At 35.5% G+C, this 20,956-nt stretch overlaps 1 protein-coding gene across 1 annotated transcript in view; it reads right to left on the bottom strand.

Moving 5' to 3' along the window:
* Positions 1 to 20,956, bottom strand: part of FAF1 (Fas associated factor 1) — a 410,524-nt gene that overhangs the window by 290,224 nt on the left and 99,344 nt on the right. Inside the window, exons 3-4 of the mRNA XM_053655563.1 lie at positions 13,056 to 13,102; positions 1,925 to 2,130 (exon numbers count right to left, since the gene is read on the bottom strand). Coding sequence (XP_053511538.1) covers positions 1,925 to 2,130; positions 13,056 to 13,102 — 253 coding nt within the window. The remainder of the gene's footprint in view (positions 1 to 1,924; positions 2,131 to 13,055; positions 13,103 to 20,956) is intronic.

A 20,956-nucleotide genomic window follows, 5' to 3' on the forward strand; every position in this document is an offset into this window, starting at 1 on the left:
ATGAAAAAGGTTGGAGCTTCACCTTACACTGTACACTAAAATTAACTTAAAATGGGTTAAAGACAAATGTAAGATCTGAAATTAAAATTCCTAGAAAAAGCTACACAACACTGGTCTTGGAAATGATTTCTTGGATATGACGCCAGAAGTACAGACAACAAAAGTAAAAATGGCAAGTGGGACTACATTAAACTAAAAATCTTCTGTAAAGCAAAGCAATCAGCAGAGTGAAAAAGCAACATACAGGACAAAATATTTTCAAACCATATGTGATAGGGGTTAGTATCCAAAATATATAAAGTCCTACAGTTCAATAGCAAAAAAGTAAACAACCCAATTTAAACATGAATAAAGGACCTGGATAGGCATTTTTCCAAAGAAGACATATAAATGACCAACAGTCATAAAAAAAAAACGCTCAACATTACTAATCATCATGATAATGTAAACCAAAACCACGAGATATCATCATCTACCTGTTAAAATGGCCATTATATTTAAAAACAAAATAATATAACCCTAAAAAACAGAAAATAACAAATGTTGGTAAGGATAAGAAGAGTATGGGACCCCTACGAATTATTGGCACGAATGTAAAATGAAGCAGCCACTATGGAAAAAAGAGTAAGGAAGTTCTCAAAAAATTAAAAATAGAACTAATATATGATCCAGCAATCCCATTTCTGGGTATTTATCCAAAACAATGGAAAGCAGGGCCTCAAAAGAGATTTGCAATTCCATGTTTACTGCACTTAAAGTAATCAAACTTTCAGAAGCAGAAAGTATGATGGTTTCCAGAGGCTGGCCAGAGGGGAAAAAGGAAAGTTGCTGTTCAGTGGATATAATGTTTCCATTATGCAAGATGAAAAAAGTTTAAAGATCTGCTATACAACACTGTACATATAGTTAACAAAACTATACACTTAAAATTTTATATTATGCTTATGTTTTCGTATTATTCTTTTTAAACACAGTTTTTTTTCCAAAAGGGAATGTACAGAAGAATACTTGGAAGCAGAAGGATGTGCATGGGGAGAAATGGCTGGACTAGGAGAAGAATCCAAGTATATGGGCCCTGAATCTATTCAAAGAACTGGAATAAGTCCATTACAACTTAGACATAGTGAGCAATAAGGAGAGTAACAACAGATGAAAACTAAAAATGTAGCAGGGACTTATAGCCATATTAAAATATTTAACTTTTATCTTAAAAACAATGGAAAATTCTAAATGGTTTTAAGAGGATAACAATCTGATTAGTGTTTAAAAATGATCATTCTTTTAACAGTTTTGCTTTTCTCTGTATTAAATTAATAAAATTAGGAGGAAATCTCAAAAAAGAACATGGACGAAATTTCAGAAATATCTAGAATTTAGATTTAAAGCAAAAGTACATTAAAATAGAAATTAATACCAGTTTCTGGTTCTACAAAAAACACAGGTCAAATAATCTGAACCAAACATGAGTTCAAAATAGGTTCTCTACAGATATTTAGTAATCTGTCTAAAAAAATTAAAAAGGTAGGCGTACACTTTGAGTTTCCTTTGAAAGGATAGTACCGAAGCAGAAATATGTCTTATTTCTTCTCTCTCATAAACCACAGTATGAAAAGTAAGTGAGCTTCAACTATAAAGTCGGATATACAGTGAACCTAGTAATTACAACTTTTTTAAGCTCCTAGACATTTGATTTGCATCTGTCCTAAAACAGCATTCCATATATGTGGGACAAAATAATTATTCTCAAACTTACCTCGCCCTCAACATAGCATTTAAAAATAGAGCACAATAATGTGTATGGGAAAATAGTTTCAGCTTGCTTTTTTGTTCCCTTGTTGGCAGTCAACTCAAACAAAAAAATATATAAACTGAATGTTTACCTAATGAATTATTTATGAAGGCTTTATGGCAGGAAAAACCTTACCAACAGTACAGCTGTCTTCAAGTACCACATCAACATTTCTGTCTCTGTACTCAACCCTGAAGTCCAGCATCCGAGGCTGCCTTTCTACAATCTGCCTAGATGGCACTACAGGTCGAAATGCCGATGAGGAAGAGGGAGCAGGAGCTGGAGCTGGATGACTTGCTGAATCAAATACAGGTCCTGGGATAGTTTCACCTCCATAGTCACTGAAATATTGACATAAAAGAAGGATTATCATCAACCAAATCATTACAGATTATTACCAAGGACCTGCTCCATATTGGTTTGTGTTGTTCTTCCTATCAAATTTACCTACCTGTGCATCAAGGCCTAACCTTAGGTTTTTCCTCCACAAAACCTTTCCATGTGACTGAAGGCCACATCCCACCCTTACTTTTCTTTGTCTATTAGCAATATCATACATATCAGTTAGCATTTAACTAGATTTTTGCCACATATTGTTAGGATGTTGGTAAAACATTTTAAACTCTGAGAATTAGAACAGTATCTTTACTCATTCTCAAATGAATGATAATTTGATTCTCTAGTTTTCACAATTTTGAAACTTCACCTTCCTTAAACTTCCATTCTCCCCATCTCATGCCTGTCTTAAAAAGATGTTTTTTTCCTACTTTGCAAAGAAAACAGATGCCATCAAGAGAAAATTCCCTTACCCTTTTCACAAAAAATCCACAAACTGACCCACAGATGCACTCTTTCTCTCTTTTTATGGGATAGAGAAGACTTCTATCTACGCAGAAATTTAAAAGTCTTTTCATTAGTTTTACTTATGGATTATTATCCCTTCCTTTTCCAGTATCTTCAACATCTCTTTCTCTTCTGAATTCTTCTCAAAAACATTTAAACATATTGAAATTATTTCCCTTCTTCAAAAATAAAAATGAAATCCTGATTCTGAGAAAATTAATCATATTTGTAAGGATCAAAACAATGTGTATGAAAAGCTTGGCAGTGTCTGGTACCTAGTAAGGTACCAGTATACTCAAAGTTTTAATTCATTATTGTTTCCCCAACCTTGACCCTTCTCCACTATTCCTCATATCAGTTCCTCAAGCCAGAGGAAACCTTTGACATTATCTCTGACCCCTTCTTCTCTCTCCACTGCCAAATCTAAGCAGCCCTTTCAATGTTACCTTCTAAATATCTTTTAGACAAGTCATCTGCCTTTCGCCTCTGAAGCTACCACCCTTGTCTAAGCCACAATCACTTTTTATATGAGCTAATGTAAAGGCATCCTAACCAATCTCCCCCAAATTTTATTCCATTTCACCAGTAGACTGAAATTAATGACAGAAATGTCTTCTTATTATTTTCTTCAATACTCTCCTCTGCTTTGGATATAAATAGGTAAAGTGGCATACAAGGGCCTGTATGATCTGAATCCTATCTCCCTTCCCATCCTCACCGCCTGCTGGGCTATCTCCATCTTACTATGCTAATAGCTTCAACAGCCTCTGTCCTGCTTGATCCTGTTGTATGGGGGGACACAGACTATTATTTCTAAGACTATTCTTTCCTTTCCATCTCATCCCCAAATTCCATGTTTTTTCTAGCTAATTATATTTATCCTTTACCTCTCAGGCTGCATGTTTATCAACTCAGAGCACATTTTACTACCTCAGACCAGTTCAAATTCCTCACTACTATCAGTAACTTATACATTTAGCTGCATAATTAATCATTTGACATTAAGTCCCCACTAGAATCTAAGTTCCACAAGGGCAAAGCTGACATTTGTGTTTTTAATGGCTATATCTTTTGCCCTGATCTCAAGATTTTCTATCTAGAAAGTACTCAAATATCTGCCAAACTAATGAATAGAGGAATAATAATTAAAGAATTTGGATTTTCTCAAACTTAATTTATCATATATTGTCACTTTTTCCCTCACTTGGAAGAGTAGGAATGAAGAGAACATATGGAATGCTTCTATTGAAACATCATATATATATATATATATATATATATATACTGTATAACATCATATATATAACAGTATATAACATCATACTAACTGTAAACTATATATATACACACACGCATATATATATTTCTGCTATCACTACCAGAACTACAAAGGTCAGTCTAAAACTTTTTCCTTCTCTCCCAGAATTCAAAGTAAAACAATTAACTGAAAACCAGAATAGCAACAACAAAAAGAATGATCAAAACATGCCAAATTAAGCACTTGTTCATACATTAGGCAGGAGAAAATATTTAAATTTACTTCACAGCATTATTTTAATCAGTGTTTACCAAATTATAGATTATATAATTGATTTAGTGAATTATGATTAGTCTCTTAATGGAATGGAATGGAATGGAATGGAATGGAATGGAATGGAATGGAATGGAATGGAATGGAATGGAATGGAATGAAATAAACTATCAGTATGTGTCACTTAATACATAGGACCAAATACTGTTTAATAAAACTTTTTATTACAGTACATATTTGTATATGTGTATTTTGGATTCCAAGTATTTCTCATTGTAGATTATAATCAAAAAAGTTTGAAAGTAACTAATTGAGATCTCGCCAGAGTTCAGATACTATAGTAATGACTGATCCACAAAAATATATCCTTCCTCCCAGTTGTCAGATTCAAAACAATCTTTGAAGGAAGACATGGGAACAAAGAAAATGTTCAAAGCAGGCAAAAATATCACTGTAGGAATTCAAAGTGAGCTGCTAAGTATCTATGAACAGAATCTGTGCAATGATACTTCACATCTTTGAATTCTGTCACAACTTCTCAGAACCCAAGAAAAACATCTGAAGTTAGTAGGCTGGTCACTGACTTACTGTTTTCTTAACTCCAAATTCCCCATTCTATACTATTCTGTGATGCTGGGGCTAGGATTCTGCAAAATTATATACAGGTTGGGGCAAAAGTAGGTTTACAGTTGGGAGTATACGAAAGTGTATTCATGCACTATTTATTATATTATTTTTATACTAACTATAAGCCTGTTTTTGACTCACCCTGTATTGTTTCCTAATAGATTCTGCCTATAGGGCACAGGTAGCAAAAGCAAGGCCTTGTGGATCAAATCCAGCCCTTCACCTTGTTTTATCCGGCCCAGAACCTTGTTTCTACCCAGCAGCAGCTCAGAGCTCTGGCTTAACTGTTAACGAGTAGTTGTATTTATACAGTCCTAAAATTACATTCAGCCCTTTGAAGGCAACCTGAAGGTTGATGTATACCCTCCTCCCCCAGTGAAAATGAGTTTGACGCCCCTGCTAGGGAATACTAGATAAAGATTAGTAACTAGAAAGAGAGGAGGAATAACTTCCTTCTTCCTGTTTGCATGCATTTTTATCAGCTTCACCCCGTAGCTTTGTCTCTGCCTTTTTTCAGCATTCTTATAACCAACTTCTTGACATATACCCTCAGAGATACCAGTAGTAGCTGGACAGTATCCACTCCAGAGATCTAATCCTCAGCACCAAGTGTTCTCTCTGAGCTTCAAAATACTGTTAATCCCTTTCCCCCTAGATCAAAGAATGGTAACTTCCTAAAGCAGTTTTTTTTTTTTTTGGGGGGGGGCGGTGGTTTTTTTTTCTTTGCTTTTAGTCTTCACACCTATTTAACCAATCCTTCATTAAATTCCCTCTGATAAAATACCCTAGCGTGGTTTTAGTTATTTGAGATTCTAAGAACTCTGGTAAGCCCAGAGGTGAAAGATTTCTTAATAAGCTTTAGAAGGTAGGAAAGGTAAGGAAAGCAGGGCTAGGATTTGGCACATTCACTATGAATGTAGCACTTGAGAAGAGCTTATAGTAAAGTACCAGGGTAGAGTTACTACTGAATCCCTCAGGATGATGAAAATATTCACTCCCTGCAGGAGTAACAATAACAGCTGATTTGGTGACTGTGGTTGGTCACCTTTTAGTAGTACTGCAATCCAGAGACCCCCATTTGGGCTTGACAAATACTCTATGTAAGGAATTGATGGTCCACCCTTATCAGCAGGGCAGGGATTATGCTTCTCTCTGTGTTCTAGATCTTTCAGATATTTTCTTGCTAAGTGCTTTCAATATACTCTTGATGATCTTAGACTCTGGATTCAGACATCTTTTTTCCCCAGTTCTTTTTCATTGTGGCAATGATCTCAACACGTGGACAAAACTGGCTTAAAGAAATCATTTCAAATTTTTCTAAGGATTAATCCAAATTTTACTTGGATTAACGGGTTTAGTGTTATAGGAAAATGAAGCAACCAGACACCGAGGGATTCTGGAGTACGAGGTTTATTATTTAACGTGCACGGGCCCAGAGAAGTCAGTCTCCAAATTCTGAGCCCCGAACAAAGGATTCTTGGGGGGTTATATAGCTTAGGGGTCTTCCTGTCTACATGACAAACATGGGATACAGAAGCAGAATGTGATCGTTGTTCTATCAGCGGGGGCGCTAGTTCCAGTCCTACTGACTATCCGGCCACCCGCCCTCCCAGACGGCCCCATCATTCTCCCTAGGGTGCCTGGGGCCTGGGCAAATAAAAGTTAAACAGAGGTTTTTCAAAGTTTCCCATATCATTAGCACTAATATTGATGCAGGGACAGCGTGTAGTTCTAGAGAGAGGTATTCCTTGAACTTCACTCAGAGTCAAAAGGATAAGGCAGAAAATAGGAAGAGCACTTTGATTCATGGTGCTGTGACTGGAGGTTCCTCTGCAGTAGGTTCAGAATGTCTAAGCAGTTGAGGAATGTTTGAGAAAAGTTTCTTATTTCTGTAACCAGCATGATTCTCCTGAGAATTAGACCCAAAATTTAATTTTGCAGCTTGCATAATTGCAATGAAATGTGAATATACAACTTTCTCAGTCTCTTTTGTAAAAGGTAAGACACTATTTTAGAAGGAGTGGGACCCTAAGATGTGAAATGGGAATACCGGAGTGGACTTGGATGGTTAGAACCTTGACCCCAGGCGTCCCTCTGAGTTTCTTTTGTAAACGGGAAAAGATCTTCATCACATACTGAAAAGGTTAGCCCTTCTCTTTACTGAAAAATGTCAATACTCATACCTGAGATAGTTGTTTTGAAAAGGACACCTACTTTCAAAACTTACCCCCACCATTTCTTAATCAGATCTAGACATGCTCCCAGAAAAGGAGTACAATGTCTTAACTGAGAAAAGATAGCTTATATCCAAAAATAATTATAAGATTTTTCATAAATTATATTAGCACAAAACTAGGGATTAGGTATGAAAATGAATTTGAAGTAAGTCTGACCACAAGAGTTTGGGTAAGGCCAAATATAACATGTTTGCTTAAGCAGCTTCAAGTACCTCTAATAGTTTGCTTGTTGGCTGAATGAAACAGAAGTCCCAAAGGATGAATGAGGATGAAATGCCCAAATTTTCCTGGCAAAATGTAGAAGAAATCCAGATGCTTAGAAAAATACAAATGCCAGAACATATTTACCATGTACAACCTGATTATAGATACATCCTTCTATATCATCCATAGGGTCCCAGAGGACTGCAATAAAGCACTGAGAAATACATTAGTGAAGGAGATCAGCATTCTTGAAAAACCCTGTCATGGCTGTCTTCTCTGGGTTGGGAATCACATGGCACCATGAAAAATATTTCCTAGGGCAGGATAAGATCTCAGAGTACAGAGGTCAAATGGCAGAATTTAATAAGAGAAAGCTGGGAGCAATTAGTTAATGGAGAGCATGGGCAAAAAGAGGCAATCAGAAGATTTCAACCTACAGAGATCTTTAGTAATGCTTAACTGAACATGGCATTTCTAAAAACCAAATTCCAAGTCAGCCTACTAAAATATTATTTGTCAATATACATAGCAGAAATCCTAGACATGACAATCTAAATTCTAAGCTCCCTAACCACAATGGAAAGTTGATAGTCACTCCCAGTTTCTAAACACAAGTTGGTTCAGACATAAAGTCCCTCGTTCCCTCAAAAACAATGCAACACACCTACATCTATGTATTGTAAAAATTTCCTAAAAGACCTCCCCTCAAAGATTTGCAACCATTTACTAGGATGTTTATGTACTGACAAAAGAAAAATATCTATTTAGGGGATTACTAGATGCTAACTCTAAACTGATACTAACTTCTGCGGATATAAAAGTAGAAGTTTATAGTGGTAAAATTTTGGCCCAAATCCACTCACACTGGGTTCAAACAATCTCTCAACCTACATTGCAGGTTTTTCCCCACAGCCTGAATGTTGTATAACTAAAAGAGACACATTTAGTAACTGGTGGATATCCCATACTGGCTTCCTAGTACACAGAGGTAGGCTTATCGTGCAGGGAGGCATAGCAGGAAGCAACTAATGTTGTATATGCTTCTTTTCTTCTCTATAAAACTTGCAAGCATCATGACAAGCATTTTGCTTTCCACCCAGCCAGGTAAAAGACCGTCTTTTCCTAAAGATTATATAAATTTTCAGGTTCTTTGTCATAATAATCTAGTCTGGAAAGATCTTAATCACATAGACACCCCAGCACACATTACATTGATGACAATGTGGACTGGTCCTGAAGAGCAGAAGTTTCAAGAACGTGGATGCTTTGGCAAGACACATGCTGCAAGAGACTAGGAAATACAGAGCACAAAAACGTAGGGGCCTGCCACCTTGGTGACGTCTCTGTGGTCCAGTGGTCAGAAGTATGTAGGGGTAAAAGGCTGGTTGTTGTACAATACACTTCCCATCAATATTTAAGACAACTAAGTTAACTGAGAAAGAAAACATCTGGGCTGGGAAAGGAAAAAATGGTTATGTGTTATATACTGGCACCAACCAAAAATGGACAGCAGTAAAAGAAAAGCCTCCCAGTGAGGAGAACTTAAGGTTGTGCCACAGATTGACCATTCTATTTAGGAGAAAAAACAGCCTGAGGTACATATCCACACTGACAGTTAAGAGATTGGCCAGCTGATCAGGTCTTGGAAAGAAAAAAAGGAAAGTCTAGGAAAGAATTATAGAAATGGGTCTTTTAGAACAGACACAAAAGGTGAATATATATGTTTCTGAGGTGAGTATTTATAGACTATCCACTGAAAAGGGGGCTCTCAACATAGATCAGATGACACTGTTCTGTTGATGTCAGTCAGCTTTTCCCCCTTGCTATCCAGGGCGGCTCAGTGCATTAGAGGATGCTGCATCTATAAGTCTGCTCTGCCCTAGGCTCTCTTCCTTGTTGACCAGCAGGGCCCACCCCCATCTAAGCCTGGTGGTCCAGGTGTTTCCTGCGGTCATTATATCGGGGCTGTATTGGTATCCCCTTTTTGCTCTTTCAAACTGCTGCACATCTATGTAACTAATTCCCTATATGAAATTCTCTGTTTGAAACACCTAGCAGGCTTTTTTTTCTTCCTTTACGAAACCCTGTTTCTAGGAGATAGCCTAACATTTCAAATCAGAGCAGGCTGTTTGGTGTGGTTGTCAGCCATAAAGAGGGTTTTTTTAAATTATTGTTTGAGAATTTCCTTACTGGCTATAATTACTCTATTTTAAGATCATAAAAATGAATTTACATTAGTTCTTTTCAGAAGCAATCCAAAAACAATAAAAAGAGAGGAAAACACAGAGACTACTGGTTAATCAATGAACCTATCAGTTTTGACTAAAGTCCAACGACATTCAAAGAATGCAGTCATCCGTAACTGTTGACTCGTGAAAGGTATCTTTAAGATTTTTTATTTTAGAATGAAGACTACCATCCTTTAATTTGACCTTCTCTCAGCATTCTTTTTCTAGTTCATTAATAACTTAAAATGTACATTATAATTGCAAAATAAAATTTTAATTAAAAAATAATTTTAAAAAGGACACTGATTGGTGAGGGAAACTCTACAGAGAACTCTATTTTAGACCTGAACTTCAACTAGAGGAGTATTTTTAGCCTTATTCAACTTTCCTCTACAAACCGCACAGGTCCTTGGAAGGCAGTGAACAGCAGCAAAGTAAACGGGAACTCTGCACTTCTTTACTGCAATTTTTTAAAGTCCATCTCATGGTAAAACCTCTAGACACAAAAAAACACGTGTTTAAAAGATAAACTTTGTCTTTAGAAAAAAATCAAATATTTTAAATAGCAGAAAAGACAACAAATAGAAACTAACTGGCCAAAATGGATGTTAGAAAACAAGCCCTGTCTTCACAAGGTTTCCTCAACAAATTAAACAATGGACAAAGAAACATACAGTATATCTATCTAATAAAATAAATAGAAATTAATGCCACCCAGTTAGTCAATGAGTAAAATTATACTATTAATTCATAAAATGTTGGAAAATACAGGATCTTGTCTTTTAGAAATTTTTGTAATTCACTAGTATTTCTTCCTAACTAACTATCTTCAAAAATAATTTCTAAAGGGACTCTGGACAATATGCTAAATATATAAAATATTACAACAAGATGTAATAAATATACATGTTACACACTTGATGTTTATGACTGAATGAATGGTTTACATTTGTGACTGGGTTAAGCTACACACTTTTAAAATGTTTCATTAGCAATATACTGTCTCATGAAATAAGCTTTGGAGGGTGAGGCAGTAAATTCACTTAATTTCCTGACTCCATCAACACCATGCCTTACACTCTCTCTATAAAATGTGGGATAATAATGACCTTGAATAGGACAGAGTAGTATAAGTAAAAGCACAGCTTCTAAAAGGAAAAAATCCAGACTTCACTACCCACTACACTTGTGACCTTGAGCAAGTCTGTGTCAACTCTCTAACCTTAAATTTCCTCATTCATGATACATGATTTGTCTCTTAAGGTTTGCAATGAGTATTAAAGGAAAATATGTCATGGTGAGTTAAGCATTAAAAAAAAAGTTAAGTTTCATTGCCCATAAATTTTATGAGTACATTAAAAACCATATTCCCACTTTTAAACTCACACAAAAATCTGATTTCAAGAAAAGTTATAAAGCACAGGGATTGGGCTCTTCTCCCTCCAAAAATAACTCTGTAAAAAAAATTTTTGGTAACTTTTCTCTGTTTAAGGCATAAACTGACATATTAAGAGTCACTTGTATTCACAGATTGCATTTAATGTTACTACAAAAGTCAAACATAAAAAAAAAGATCCTTTTAGCTGCTGACATATACCACTGCTAGCATTGTGTCTTCCACTTTCAGTGTTCAAGCCTATGAGAAAGTATAAATAGCCCTCTTTCATTCTCCTCTGGTCAGCAGCCACACAGCAGAATTTTCAGTTATAAATCCACAATGGTTTCAAAGCTGAAGAAGAAATGTTAGTAGGAAGGAAAATAGTTGAAGACTATTACTAGATACAACTGACTTTCTCTATGGACATAATTCACTCCTTTAATTTAACAAGCAAACAAAAACAAAAATCCACTCTGATGAAAGGTAAACCCTAAATAGTATAGTAACCTTAATAGAAATCAGTTCAGTACTAAACGTCTAGTTATAAAATATATTAAGCAAAAATATCATCTGCAACAAGGGAGATGGGATGTTTCCAGGGATGAGGAAATTTCTACATTTCGTCCATAGCAAATACTATTACATGTGAGATATATCCAGTATGTACTCAGAACCCAGCAGCTGAATCCACAAGGGTTTAGCAAGCAAAAATTCTGGCACAAAATGTAGAATAACATTTACTCAAGAATAAAACTGGAGCCATATTTAGCAGTCTAAAACTTTCTTAACCGAGGGAAAAAAACGATCATGAAGGAGGCTCCTATAATCATCTGGTTTGCTTTCTAGACAAGGTTAGAATTGAATGCCTTTAAGCACGGACTTTGGAAGTCAGCTACATTTACTCTGGATGAAATTCTTTCTGACAGTTTTAAAGAAAGATTGGATAATAGGTCTGTTTATCATTGCTTTCACCTAAAAACCATCAATCACTAAGGGTGGTACAGGTACCAAATAGAATTTTGCTTCCTTTCTAAATATACACAGTTTCCTATGAAGTACAGCACATTTTGCTTTTCCTGGTGAGTTTTTTGATGTTTTTGCAACAGCACATTTCTTCCTCTCCAAAACCACCTCATTCCTAGTGTGCTGTTTCTGTTTGCCTCATCTGCACTTTTAGCAGATCACGCTTCAGTGACTTAGAAATCCCAGCCACCAAAATTGAAGCCAAAGTTTGAATTGAGAAGGGTGGGGGAGGGAATCAAGCAATTAAACTGCACTTGGAAGGGAGAATGGTTTTACCTCCTATGACTTTACAGTGTGCTCTTTTAATTCAAAACCAGAGTCTCCGATTTTAAGGAGAAAAAAGTTAGAAATTTATTTTTAATTTAAGAAGTTATTTGTAACTATTATAGTTCTCTTGGCATCATCTTCCAATTTTACCTTCTGGCAATGACACAAAACCACAAAGACCATTCCACATGTTAATACTGGATTCTTCAGGTAAAATAGTTCAGTGCTCTGGGATGTTTCATTATTAACAACCTGCTGAAATTACGACAAGTTATCATGTACTTAACTTAGAAACCGAAAGAAAGGTTAAAAAGAATGTGGTAAAGCCTGTATAAGTAGATTATAACCATGCCCTGGGGCTATTGAAGCATATATCATTTCTCACACCAATGATTTAAAGGATTAAGATCCTTCCATTTTATAAATTACAAGATACCCTTGAAAAGCTTTCTTAAAAATAAAGTAAAACAACCTTTAAAAATAATATTACCCACTGAAATAACAATACATAGTTAAAAGTAAAGACTTTAGCCCTGACTAGTAAGACTCGGTTGGGAGCTGTCCTTCAAACAGAAAGGTCGACAGTTCAATTCATGCCTGGGTTGTGGCTCTGGTCCCAGGTTGAGGCACATGCAAGAAGCAATTGGTCAATGTTTCTCTCATAAATCAATGTTTCTCTACTCTTTTTCCCTCCCTTCCCCTCTCTCTAAAAGATAAATAAATAAAATCTTAAAAAAATAAAGTTGAGACTTTAGGAAAATAAAATAACTAACAAAAAGGTCTGAAAGAACAGTAACTACATTAAAACGAACTTATACAACAGAGATCAAATGCTCTATCAAAAAGTGAAACAAAATTAACAGCTGTCTTTTTTTTTTTTTTTGGCTTGGCTAAATTCCCATCTCACCTTTAAGCACTAATAACATACCTTTGTAGAATGCCATTTTCCTGGGGGATGACACCATTGATAGCTGCCTGCAAAGAGGATACAGAAAGCTGTTTAAAGAAGCAGAAAATATTCAGGGGTGGACTGTAGTGGGGTGGTGAACATTATAAAGAGAAATAAATATATTTTGAAAATTCTAAACAAAATACTACATGTTTCCTTAATGATATAAAATATTATCTATGAAATGTTTCTGTTTCTCTTCTATAAAGCTATACGTAAGAATTTTTTTTCTATTTTTTAAATTTACTTATTTAATAGTTGTTCAAGTACGGTTTTCTGTCTTTTACTCCCATCCTAGTATGTAAATTTTAAAAACATGATTTGGCATAATAGTATCCCCAAATTTTTAGCCATAAAAAGCTTAATTTTCACAGTATTCATTTAAGCAAAATACCCACAAAACCAGTATTTAAGGATGTCAAAACAAGTAAAATCAGTACCTTTAAGTAATCTTTTTAATATCAGTTTCTCCCTCAGGTTGAGAAGAACAAGATATAAAATCACAAATGAAAAACTCTACTAAGAATTTAAAGATTAGCTCAGAAATTAAATTCACTCTTTCTTCTTATCATTTTTGTTTTTAAAAAGAACATTTAGAAGAAAAAACATAGGGGTGAAGTTCTTTGAAAAACACAACACCACGATTTTATCAGCTTACTAAAGGAGGCAGGAACATCACTGAGGAAGTTATATAAAACATTCCTAAAACTGGTCTCTAAGCTAACAAGTCACCAATTACTTAGAACACAGCACAAGTGTGACATACTATGAACTTTTCTGAGACTACTAAACCAGCAGGCTGTTAAATCCTAGATTGTGGGTAGTTCACTGCAGGGTAAGAGAGAGGCTAGGTGAAAATGATGTCTATCCAACTTGGTCTTCTTCCTTCCCCTTCCCCATTTATGTCTACAACAAAATGGGGGAAAAAAAACCCAAAAACGAACACTTCGATGTTTTATCAGCTGTGTGCAAATCAATTGCCAAAAGGAGTCTATGTATTCTGTGAAACACTAACTTAAATATTTGCCAGAGGTGGGTCAGCTTTTTATACTGTTGAATGGAAATAAAGTAGAGTATAAGATGCTTGCTGTGAACTTTGAGAATTGTTTTGCTCTACTGGCAAAACACACACACACACACAAATCCACAGATTAATATAGACAGTAGATGCCACAGCCCTAACAACTCTGGAGACTCAATAAATCCTTTGAGTCAAGCAAAAGTTAAAATCAGTTTTCAAAGTCACAGATTCAATGGAATCATCTCTGCCTAGTGCCAGATGAATTACCCCTTTTCTCTGACAGCAATAGTTCCACATACAATATCTCCTTGCTTGAAAATAGAAAATGGTAAGAGAATGTTCTATAGTGTTGGAAATAGACTTCCAGGAAATCCAGGAAGCTCAGAGAGTCCCAAAGAAGGTGGACCCAAGAAACAACACACCAAGACACATCATAATTACATAAGCCAAGATTAAAATGAAGGAGAGAATTCTAGAAGCAGCAAAGGCTAAGGGGACAGTCACCTACAAAGGAGTCCCCATCAGACTGTCAGCTGATTTCTCAAAAGAAACCTTACAGGCAAGAAGGGGCTGGAAAGAAGTATTCTAAGTCATGAAATCCAAAGACCTACATCCAAGATTGCTCTATGCAGCAAAGCTTTCATTTAGAATGGAAGGGCAGATAAAGTGCTTCTCAGATAAGATCAAATTCAAGGAGTTCATCATCACAAGCCCTTATTATATGAAATGTTAAAGGGACTTACCTAAGAAAAAGAAGATAAAAAAGATGAACAGTGAAAGGACAGCAAACTCACAGTTATTAACAACCACACCTAAAACAAAAGCAAGCTAAGAGGACAGCTAGATCAGGAGCAGAACCACAGAAATGAAGATCTCATGGAGGGTTAGCAACAGGGGAGTGGGAGAAGGAGAAGGGGGAGAAGGTACAGAGAGTAAGTAGCATAGACGGTAGGTAGAAAATAGATAGGGGGAGGGCAAGAATAGTAGGGGAGATACAGAATCTAAAGAACCTGAAACACATGGTCATAAACTAAAGGGGGGGATGGCGGGGGCGTGCAGGGTGGAGAGGAATGAAAGGGGGAATAGGACAACTGTAATGGCATAATCAATAAAATATATTTAAAAAAGAAAAAAAACAAAATATCATAGTTTGGAAAGATTTTGTTCAAAATTTCACTAGGGAATGCCAATGTATAATGGAAAAAACACTAAGGATTTAGAAAGTCCAAAGGTTGAATGTGGACACTCTCATTTATTAATTTGATGATCTTAGGATATTTTATATTCACTAAATCTCCCTGAGCCTCAGGTTCCTCATCTGTACAATGAGCTAATACTACAACCTCAGCCAAAATGGGCTGGCTTTTTTGATTCTCAAGGCATCAAGTTCTTCTATTTCTTAGGGCCTTGGAAGATACTGTATCTGTCTGCAATGCCCTTTTTCTCCATTCTTTGGCTAAATCTTAAAAATTGTAATCAAGGCTCTGTTAAACACCTAAAAATATTTTTTTTCTGTGACCAACCTCCATCTAAGTACATAGAACCCTTTACTCTTACTTCATAAATTGCTAATTACTTATGTGGTGATTGTTTTATGTCTGCCTCTCTGTACGCTCTATGATGAAAAACACAGTATCAGTTTGTTCACCTCTTAATCTCAGTTGCCTAGCACAGTGTCAGCACATAAAAGATACTCAATGATTATTTGTTAAATGAATGATGCTAGGAGTTCAAAGGAAAGCTACACAATCAAGACTTGAGAAAGGCTCAGAGAAAGCTTCCTGGTTAGAACAATGCCTCGACCAAGACCGAAGGGTAAGTGTAAAGTAGTACTGGTCTTTGGTAGACAAATTTTTATTTTTACTGGGTAAATTCCTGAGAGTGGAACTGTGAATTGTATGGTGTTAGTTTAACAGAAAACTGTTGAACTGTTTCCAAAAGTAGTACCATTTTATAACCCCATCAGCAATGCATGTGAGTTCCAGTCCTCCAAATCCTATTATTTGGTGTTGTTAGTCTTTTTAATTTCAGCCATTTTTGTGTTAGAAGTGGATTTCTCTGTGATAAAAAAATTCACTTTGACTGTAAATATGATATATTTTGATAGATGTATATACATCATCCCTAAATTTCCCTCTAGTTGCTTCCCCACCATTCCCCACCAACCTCAAGTAACCCTTGATATGCCTTCTTTAATTAGAAATCAAATTAGTCTTTTCTAGAGTTTCATTTATATAAAATGAAATCACATGGCATTTCTTACCTATCTGACTGCATTCATTTAGCTTACTGTTTTTGAGATGCACCCATAGAGTAGATGTATCCATAGTCTGTTCCTTTTTTATTGCTGAGTAGTATTCTACTGTATCCAGTGGTATACCCAAAACAATATTTGCTTGTTTGGGTTACTTGGGTTACTTGCAGTAACTGGGTATTGTAAATACAGCTTCTATGAATATTAGTATGTATTTGTTTGGGGCATGTGTTTTCATTTCTTTAGAAAAATACTTTAGATTATAATTGCTAAGTTAAATATTTACCTTTTACAAAACTACCAAACAGTGTGACTTTGGTCATATAAACTTGACTACTCTTAAGATTCAGTTTACTTGTCTATAAAATGGAGGTAACCAATTTACAAAGTTGTTATAATGATTAGATGAGATAATACAAAATACAAATGTTAGCCACCATAATTATCCATTGCCATTACATAGTGTTTTTGTTTTAATCTATTTTATTACATGCTATACACCAGTGGTGCATACATGTCTGGCGTATGCTAGGTTAGAAATGCAGATTTGCTTAAATCCTGCTCCTAATCATTCAAATTCAGGTTGTCTGGAATGGGACCCAGAAATTCCTGTACACCCCTCCCCCCCTTCCCCCAATGCTTCAAGTGACTGTGATGCACAGCCAGGTTTGGGAACTATAGATAGTTTACAGGACAAATTTTAGGGATCTACATAAAACTTTTTGCTCCGGTATTACATGTAGAAATGTATTATTTCCCCCTAAATTCCCCCTTTATTATTTTAGAATTCTTAAAGGCATAGATCTTTACTTAATGTCTAAAGGCATAGATCTTTCATAAATTCATGTTATTAAATATGTTCAAAGTAAGAACTCTTAAGATAGAAAGCTATTACATCCCAGCTTCATCATTTACTATTTGTGTAATTTTGAGAAAGTCACTTAATTTCTTCCTGCCTCAGTTCCCTCAACAGTAAAATGAGGTTGTGATAATAGTACTTGTTCACTGGTACTTTTATGAAACTTGTTAACACAAATAAAACACTTCAGTAATATTCGATACACAGTAAAACTATTCAGTAAAGGTGAGCTGCTTTTACTCTATTGCCAAACTGAAATTTATACTTGTTTAAAATCACAAAACATTTTTAATCACCAACTATTGAGAGCAAAGAGTGGGAACTATAAAAAACTATAAATGTGTCCAGTTACAATATGTACCTATTGCAGATGACTTATTTCTAGAGATGTTTCATCTCTTCACTATTTAAATAATCTTCTATAATCATCAACACATTCTATCAGTTATAGATAAGACTAAGTAGAAAAAAGTGAGTAGTTTAACAGTCCTACAACTTACTCTAAAAACTTAACTTTCTTTTAATTAACCCCGCTGTTTATTTTTGCGGTAGAAAAGAATTCCAATTGGCAATCCTAAAACAGCTCCTAATGGCCAAATATTTGATTTTAGTAAGTTCTAATTTGATTTTTTAAGGGGAATAAAACAGAAAGCAGAACAGTTTAAGAACTGTAACCATTCTATAATGTTCTTCAACAAATTCCAAAAAATGTTCACCAAATCCTTCTGAGTAGTTATCACTATTAAAATAGACCAACATACAAAATCAAGACTGGTGTGGACCAAATTTTAAAAAACAATACAAAAAAATGAGGCAGATCCTGAGCTAATACTACTACCTAAGAGACTCACCCTTGTCAAATAAATATCTATGAATGAAAAGACCAAACAGCAAACTGGGAGAACCATATAAAAAACCTCAGTGCTACCCCAACCAGATCCTACCAGTGCTTAAAGAACAATGAGTCCAAATTCCTTAGCCCAGTAGCAAAGGCTTTAAGGTTCCTTTGGGGCCTTTTCTCAGATTTCTCCTAGAGAAACCACTTCAAGCAAATCGTCTGACCCACTGACTTCAGAATACCTTGTGCTTTCCTAATTAACAAAATAATGTATTCTTCTTAAGACCAACACTGTGGAAAGCCAAGAAAAGTTTCCTGTACACATTTAAAAGTTGGCAAGAATGAAATGTATTCAAACCTTAGTTTTATATTTTAATAGAGCATGTTAATTTCTAATTCAATTTGTAAGCTGAAACCTGAAAAAGACAAAAATGTATGAAGGTCAGCAGTTTAACAAGCCTTAAGTGGTCGAGGGAAGACTTTTGGATGGTTCAGCAAAGCCTACAAAAGCTGTATCTGCTTTATACTATAAGAAGTCACATAAGGAAAACACTCTACCTTGTTACCTAAACTCCTAAATATAGCCACCTCCAATTTGAGGTTAATAAACGTCTAAAATCAATTTAATTCTGGAAAGTAGATTGCAATTATTATGTAAGAACTATGCTAGACATTGTGGACAACATATGGAGAAGACAGCCCCAACTCTTGGGAAATTAAGAGGAGAATATAATGCAGAATTAAGCAGAATATAGAAAGTATCCATCTCAATAGATGGCAACTCCATTCTTCCAGTTGGTCCAGCAGAAAAACTTTGGACTTATCCTTGACTCCCTTTTCCTTTCTCTACTCATTCCTTCACCTTTCATTAGTAAATTCTGATTGCTAAAATATTAAAACATGTCCATAATCTGAACATATTTCACTGCTACCACTCTGGTCCAAGCCTCTATCTTCTCTCTCCTCCATTATTGCAATAGCCTCCTAACTGATTTCCTTGCTTTACTCTTGCTCTCACCTTTAGGGTATTCTCATCGGAGTGGCTATAGTGAAGCTATTAAAATATAAGTCAGCCCTGGCTGGTGTAGATCAGTGGTTTGAGCGAGAGCTTGCAAACCACAGGATCGCCAGTTCAATTCCTAGTCAGGGCACATACCTGGGTTGCGGGCAAGGTCCCCAGCTGGGGGGCACGTAAGGGGCAACCACACATTGATGTTTCTCTCCCTCTCTTTCTCCTTCCCTTCCCTTCTCTCTAAATAAATAAATAAATAAATAAATAAATAAATAAATAAATAAAATCTTTTTAAAAAATAATAAAATGTAAGTCAGATCATGTCAAACCTCTACTCAAAATCTACTGGCTTTACGCTGAGATAAAAAGACAACATCCTTAAGGTATTTAATTCCTCCTTCATTACTGAAACCTAATTTCACTTCTTCCTCCTTCCCTGAGCCACACCTGCCTTCTGTACGTTTCTGGGAAATGCCAGGCCTGATTTGCCATTTGAGGTTCACTGTGGTTACTACTTCCCTGCATGAAATGCTCTTGCCCACAGATGTCCAGATGATAGCCACTAGCCCCATGTGGCTAATGATCACTTGAAGTCTGGTCAGTGTGACCAAGGAAATGAATTCTAATTTAATAAACAACAATTATCAATAATTTAAATGTGAATACCTACATGGGGCTAGTAGCTTCTGTACTGAACAGCACTGTTCTAGACCGTGCCTTCTACTTCAGCCTCTCCTCCACCTAATAGCTTACCTGTAATATTTTGATCCATTTTAGATGATGACACTCAATACAGGGATAAGTTATTTTCCTAAAACTTGCCCAAAGAAAAGAGGAAAGTTTACCCTACAGTTAAGTTGTTCCTTATAATTAGTTCATTTTTGAAGAATAATAAATTATTTAGAAAAGACATGGAGCCTAAAACAACTGCAGGCGAAACCAGTTTTAGACCCTGAAACAGGTTACCTAATGCAATCAGGTAAAAAGGACGGCATAGAAATTCAATGCGGATTCCAAAATTATTTGGGGGCATATAGGCTCACAATTAAAACTTTATATGCCATGATAAATAAGCCTGTTAAAGAGCACTTAAAAGGTTTTCATTGTAAAGCTCATGAATAGCAAATGAGTTCTTTGTGACTTGAGATTAAAATTCCCGGAAAAGGTACTATACCCAGACTTTAAAATGCTCAAATCTTCAGCAAAAATTAAGATCATGTGCTCTGGAAAATTGAGAGACTAATTCTAGTAATGAGGAAGACACTAATGTTTCAACTGCATATGAAGGACTGAATGCAAACTGTAATTGAAAAAATTTATTTTTGCATATAAGAAAAAAACAAAAAATAAATAAAATGCATGTGAGGGGGTTGAATAATGTTTCACAAAATTAAGATAATAAAGAAATATTTTAAACTGATATTTTATATTATACATTAAATATGTACATAACTCAATAAGCTAAACTTAATAATTATTTCTTCTATAAGCTTAAAAAAGTTTATATATTCAAGTTGACCAAAATATTTTTACTACTTTGTCACTGTGAACATGAGAACCATCTTAAATTTAGGTACAAACAATAAATCCTTACACACATTTATTTTAAAAATGGCTGGGTTCACCCACGCCAGCCAGTAATCGTTAGGCCCGATTCAAGGCCTTCCTCCACCCCCGAGCACTCCCAATCACTCTCAGACTCTCTCAATTTTTACTGCCTAAACCTACATGAAGATATTTTATGGACCGTTCACTTAGCACATACTACATTTTGCCTTACAGTGTTAATCCTTTATCTCCTAGCTACCTGTTTTTTTGTCCTCATTTGGAGTCTACACTCTCGTAGGTGACTGATTTTCTAGAAGATAGAAGGAAAGCTGCGGATCTGGTGCTCCA

Source organism: Artibeus jamaicensis, unplaced genomic scaffold (assembly GCF_021234435.1).
Source record: "Artibeus jamaicensis isolate MK-2021 breed Jamaican fruit bat unplaced genomic scaffold, CSHL_Jam_final scaffold_1019, whole genome shotgun sequence".
NCBI lineage: Eukaryota > Metazoa > Chordata > Mammalia > Chiroptera > Phyllostomidae > Artibeus > Artibeus jamaicensis.